The following is a 6751-nucleotide window of genomic DNA, read 5'->3' on the forward strand; positions in this document are numbered from 1 at the left end:
ATAATATATATATATATATATATATATATATATATATATATATAGATATACGAAACCGTGTTTTTCTTCATTATATTATCGTACAGAATCTATACACATGAACAGTAGTAATGGTTGTACTTACCCTAACGATATCTTGCATCAAAGAATATCTAAACATCCAGTCGAGTTTTATTTCATCGTTCTCCAGGATGTCCTGAAATGAAATGAAATACATAATATATAATTATGTATGTATGTATGTATGTATGTATGTATGTATGTATGTATGTATGTATGTACGTATGTAGCTATGTACGTTAGATCAATCGGGGTCAGTGCAAAAAACACTTTAAGATTACTGGAAAGAAAAATTACATCGGTTCATGCGAAGGCTATTTAAAAAAAAAATCTTATACAAATCATTTGTCTTCTTTCCAGCACATCAACAAAAGTAAAGCCAGTAAGTTGTAGCTAAGTACAGGGTTTGAAAACCAAATGCACATCACATACAATCAAGTGAAGAATCGTGGAAAGATCCATGCCATATGTAAATGGAACTAAGAAATGCAACTTATGCGTAACAGAAAGATCGAAGAAGTCCACCACACTACTTAATTCCAGAACCGAATTTTTCAATAAATGCAAACATATGGACAAATTTCTTTTGGCGAATTAGAGGACACTACACTCTTCGTGTTGAGCTGCTATCTCGTAGCCTTTGGATGCCTCTCCGTTTAAGTATTTTCTTTCTTTTCTTTCCTTTCTTTTCCGTTTTTATCCATTGTTTGTCTTCTCCTTACACGTTTTGCATCAACGTTTTTCTTGTTCTTTCTCGCGGTTTCTCATGTAACAGCATCCTAATTTTCAAACAAAACATACCATGTCCTCAAAGCCCGTGGATTGCTTGGAGATAAAAAGCACGTTATAAAAACTGATTAACCACGTGTCTTAATGGTCAGAAACTATTAGTAGCACTTATTTTATACAGGCCATATTATATAATTGAGCCTGAAAGATTGCTTGTAAACACAAGGCATGCTGTACAAGCTTGTCTGTTTATTGTGTTTTAACAGCATGAAACTAATAGTAGCTCGAATATAAAACACTGAATATATTGAATCCTATTTATCTCTCACAAGATAGAATACTTTTTTGTTGATCTTACCCTAACGGAACAGTAAATTATAATCGAAGGAAAAGGCAAAGATAAGGAAAAAAGTTTTTAGAATGATTTAACTCACTAGATTTCCAAGTTATCAACATTGGAAATATGCATTAGAGGGGAGTGGGATGTGGCGGGGGAAGTGACAGGAATTTATGATGAAAATAGAATGGGTAATAGAAATCTAAGTATAGCGTAACAAAAAAATTACGATGGATACCATTTCAGTGATGCTTCAATCATATTTATATAATTATATCCAAGAAGTTTCGTCTTCAAATCACATTGTATCAGAAGGTGAATAAAATCTGCACCGTGGCTAGGATCCAGGCAAAGCACTTATGCGGTTTGATACTAAACGATAAAAATGATAAACTGAATGTACAAGATGTTCGGGTTACACTTGACGATATTTCATGTCTCCATTTTCAGGAACAGCTTGATATATTGGTGAACTATCAACGACGTTGGAGAGCATAACGATTACAGTAGAAGTTGAGAAAATGATAGCTGACCTGGAGAACCGGAAGCCACCTGAATGTCGGAAAAAAGTTACACGTATCATGTTGATTCGCACCAAATATCAAAATGCGGACATCACGACAGCTGCTCAATACTCTGTGAATACTTTCAAAACTGTAAGATGTGACATGGGCAGCTGCAACGGAGACTACAAAGTTGTGGTTAGCAGGAAGGGACACAACAGGCGTTTCGAACAGCACTTTAGGTTCCGTTCAGACGGGTCAGTGCTACTAGAGACTGTGGTCAAATCCTGACTGGAGAGGCTTGGTGCTGGAAGGATATATGCGCAGCAGCAGGATTCGATCCCTTGCCATACCTCCTGAAAGAGCCAGAAGTGGTTGTTGGAAGATTTCTACAACTTTATCAGCCCCAATTTAACCCGACTGAAATTTCATGGATTTCTATTTGTGGGGCGCGCTTGAGAAAGACAACACCCATTCTACCTGCAACATGAAGACCGAGCTGATGGCCAAGATCAAGATGATCGAAGTTCTTCCCATGATACAGTTGGAATGCATGTACTATCTTCCGGCGTCGTATTTAGGTCGTGTTGGAAGCTGAGCGCGGATACTTTGTGCAAACAGCTATCTCTCAGACATAATAAAGTTGATACATTTTGAATTCTTAGAATACTTTTATTTTTGGATGAGATATTGTTTTCTTTCCCTTTTATGCAAATTGTGAAATTTAGCCCACATGCTGGAAATAACCTTTTTTACTCTTACTCTTTTACTCTTTTACTTGTTTCAATCATTTGACTGCGGTCATGCTGGAGCACCACCATTAGTCAAGTAAATCGACCCCAGGACTTATTCTTTGTAAGCCTAGTACTTATTCTATCGGTCTCTTTTGCCGAACCGCTAAGTTACGGGGACGAAAACACACCAGCATCGGTCGTCAATCGATGGTGGGGGGACAAACACAGACACACACACACACACACACACACACACACACATATATACGACAGGCTTCTTTCAGTTTCCGTCTACCAAATCCACTCACAAGGCTTTGGTCGGCCCGAGGCTAAAGTAGAAGACACTTGTCCAAGGTGCCATGCAATGGGACTAAACCCGCAACCATGTGGTTGGTAAGCAAGCTACTTACCACACAGCCACTCCTGCGCCTTTTTTGTTAAGTTTTGGTTGATTAAAAATTTTTCTGATAAGATAGTTAATGATTTATTGTACTGAAAAATATGGATGTCAAAATATGATTTTCTATATGCTAAAAATAGACAAACATCTTTCTTATTAGGGCACATAGGATAAAGTCACCATATATAAACTCTGCATGAAAAGCACTTAGATGGAAACGGTTGGAATGATTTTGATCATAGATCTGCGGAATTATGTTTCATAACAACACGAACCAGATAAGAGTCACTGTATGCTCTCTTGGTTTGTTAGGAATACCAACCAATTCTGCCTGAGATCACATCCTCCATCTTAGAAAAGAGAAGGACATACTGTTCAATACAGTCTTACTCATAAACGTATCTTTTTATCTTTTACTTCTTTTAGTCATTGGACCCGGGCCATGCTGGAGTACCACATTGAAGGGTTTTAGCCGAATAAATTGACCTCAGTACTTATTTTTGAAGTTGGGTAAAGTGTGTGAATCTGAGAGGGGCACATGTTGAATAAAATCATAATTAACTGTTCCTCCTGAAATTTTCTTTTTCCGAAAGCCAGGAACTTTTCAGCATCCCCACGTACACATGCAAAGTGTACCTCCCTCCCCCACAACAGATGTTCATCTGTACGTCTATCTATACATATACACATTCACACACATATATACAAACACTCACTTATGGATATTTATGGTGATGAGGATGTGTGTAATGGTATGTATATATGACTTCGACTGTATGTGCATGTGTATTGGTTCGTGTATAAATGCATGTATGTATGTATGTATGTATGTATGTATGTATCCATCCATCCATCCATCCATCCATCCATCCATCTATCCATCCATCTATCTATCTATCTATCTATCTATCTATCTATCTATCTATCTATCTATCTGTATAAATGAATATGTGCGTGTGTGTAGGTTTATATGAGTGTGTGCATGAATGCATGCGTTATTTCTTTACTACCCACAAGGGGCTACACACAGAGGGGACAAACAAAGACAGACAAACGGATTAAGTCGATTATATCGACCCCAGTGCGTAACTGGTACTTATTTAATCGACCCCGAAAGGATCAAAGGCAAAGTCGACCTCGGCGGAATTTGAACTCAGAACGTAGCGGCATTTCGCCCGGCGTGCTAACGTTTCTGTCAGCTCGCCGCTCGCATGTGTGTGACAACAACAACAACAACAACAACAACAACAACAACAAGAATTACAACAATAAGGTCAATCCAGATGTATCATAAAGAGATTCACCGTACCAAACAGCGTTCATTAATACTGGAAAAGTCACACCGATGTTGATTAATAGGCACGCATCAAAGTTTTTGCGGGTGTTGTTGTTGTTATTGTTGATTGTTGTTAACGAACTTTAAATTTAATAGCTGACGCACTAATTATTCACTCATGCTATTAACTTTTAATTACACTTCTAATTAATTACAATTCTGATATGTTAAGGACCGTTAATCCCCCAAATCCTTGATGATTAAAATATCAACTTTCATTAGAACTTTATAAAACGTTAACTATAAGTTGAATGTCAGGAAAGGAAATGATGTTAGTCATTTCTAATGTTGGAGTTGCTGTTGGGTCAGTTATGAGTGAAATCTATGATCAAAGGAGGCGCAATGGCCCAGTGGTTAGGGCAGCAGACTCGCGGTCATAGGATCGCGGTTTCGATTTCCAGACCGGGCTTTGTGAGTGTTTATTGAACGAAAACACCTAAAGCTCCACGAGGCTCCGGCAGGGGATAGTGGCGAACCCTGCTGTACTCTTTCACCACAACTTTCTCTCACTCTTACTTCCTGTTGCTGTTGTACCTGTAATTCAAAGGGTCAGCCTTGTTACACTGTGTGACGCTGAATATCTCCGAGAACTACGTTAAGGGTACACGTGTCTGTGAAGTGCTCGGCCACTTGCACGTTAATTTGACGAGCAGGCTATTCCGTTGATCGGATCAACTGGAACCCTCCACGTCGTAAGCGACGGAGTGCCAACAACTATGATCAAAGCATTCCAGCCATGACTGTCTTGTTTTATTGAGGACTACATTGACTGCTGTATATGAATACAGTTTTACAAACTTTAGAATGCGTTTTGGGGAAATAAGACTGCTGTTTCTAATCGTATAGAGTCAGCTTGGTGGAAATGCTAGAAAGATGACCAGAAGTCGTGCGATATTTACATCAACCCCCTTCTCTCATTCCTATAAATTCAAATCCCGTTGAAGTTGGTTTTATTTTTTTCTGGTGTCTATGTAAATAAACACGAAATATCCCCCAGAGCAGACCAGATCAACAATCCCCGTTCTTAACAAGTATTAGCCTTGCACCTAGGCCCAATGAATCAATATTTAGATGAATAAGAATAGATACGTGGTATACACTGAGTGGCCAACTATCATAGGGGAAATAATCTCTCATAGATTAAGTTAAGCTGAGGTGGGTTTGGAAGTTTGCAATTTAAATCAAAGAGGAAACACGGTGTTCAAGAATATACACATTCAATATTTCATTTTTTTTTCAATTAAAGATCTTGAAATTTCTTGTCGTTGGTAGCCATGTACAATGCTGTTCCATACTATTTCATCCTTGTTTATAACCGTAAGTACGACATAACCCGAGCTAAATAAATTAAGCTAAATTAAACGTTTTACGAAGTTGGACAATTCTTAAAGGGGAAAATAGTTCACAGTTTAAAAGGTATTCGTGGGATATCCTTTTGTTCTGTCTGATCACAGAATCGTTAATTGCTCAATTAATGTTTACTGAATAAAAAGAAAATTGATTTGGGTATGATTCTTAATGATTTACAGCAACAACAAAATGGCTGTTGTGGTTTCTAGATTTGCTGCTCAACTAACTAATGTTGGGTATATCTGACTGCGCGTGGTACTTTAAGCAAATTTCTTCTATGATAGAATAGGGTAGACGAAAGCCTTCTGAGTGGAAATTGGTTGAAGGGAAATGTGAGGTGTATGTTCAAGAGATTTAATGTTAAAAAAAAAACCCGTCACCTCAGTTCACTCGGCAAACATTCAGGGATTCTCCAACTGAAGTTAACTGTTTTTTGTACTGAAATATGCTAACTTTCAAAAACACTTAAATCCATATTTGCTTCACTCCTAATCTTTGATACATTTGCTTTATATTTAAACATTGATTTTGCAATCATTCTTCATCAGGACCGTTTTATTCCCTGTAATTCACTTCTTTCACTTTTTCACTGACTGCCATGTTCAAGTAAGAACGAAACTACTTGATCAGTCCTGTTGAAATTTTTACGGGATTGTTTCCAAAAAAGAGAACATTTGTTCTTCCTGGATTGAGTGGAAACTGTCGCAAATAATACTACACTTCCAGTTATGCAAGAGACACACTAACTCTACCTACATCTATGCTAGCACACGATAAAGGAAGGCCAAATCTAGTGATTCTTAGAAACATTCTAATAAAACCTTGAACATGACTGATCAAGTACTTTAATTCCCATTTGGACATCAATAATCGAAAGGAGCAGCTTTAATTCGTCTAAGGTTCAAATCTATGATCACTACAAGTTGACATCTAAATTCCTCTTTGGCATTTTTACATTTATTTTTCTAAATTCAAACCACGCTAAATCTCGTAGATTACCATTGCAGTGACACATTTCAAGTGCTGTGAACAGGAAAATCTCTGAAAGTAAAAATAAAATAATTCTATAGCTTGTATTTCCCATTCTTCCAGTAAAGCCCAGCTGATTATACAGCAATTCCATCATGATGGTTATTATTCCATTCTTCAGAATTTAGTCGCTTTTCGATACGCAATTGTCAACGAAAATGTCGATGGATGATGTAACACATTTTCAATTCTAAGAAGACATTTGGAATCCATTTAGAATTTGCCAATATTTAAATAAATTAAACATTAACGACATTCCACCACCACCACCAC

At 37.4% G+C, this 6751-nt stretch overlaps 1 protein-coding gene across 1 annotated transcript in view; it reads right to left on the reverse strand.

The window, feature by feature from the left end:
• Positions 1-6751, reverse strand: part of LOC106867808 (atrial natriuretic peptide receptor 1) — a 900438-nt gene that overhangs the window by 120942 nt on the left and 772745 nt on the right. Inside the window, exon 12 of the mRNA XM_052970159.1 lies at positions 125-196. Coding sequence (XP_052826119.1) covers positions 125-196 — 72 coding nt within the window. The remainder of the gene's footprint in view (positions 1-124; positions 197-6751) is intronic.

The sequence above is a fragment of the Octopus bimaculoides genome, chromosome 8, assembly GCF_001194135.2.
Source record: "Octopus bimaculoides isolate UCB-OBI-ISO-001 chromosome 8, ASM119413v2, whole genome shotgun sequence".
NCBI lineage: Eukaryota > Metazoa > Mollusca > Cephalopoda > Octopoda > Octopodidae > Octopus > Octopus bimaculoides.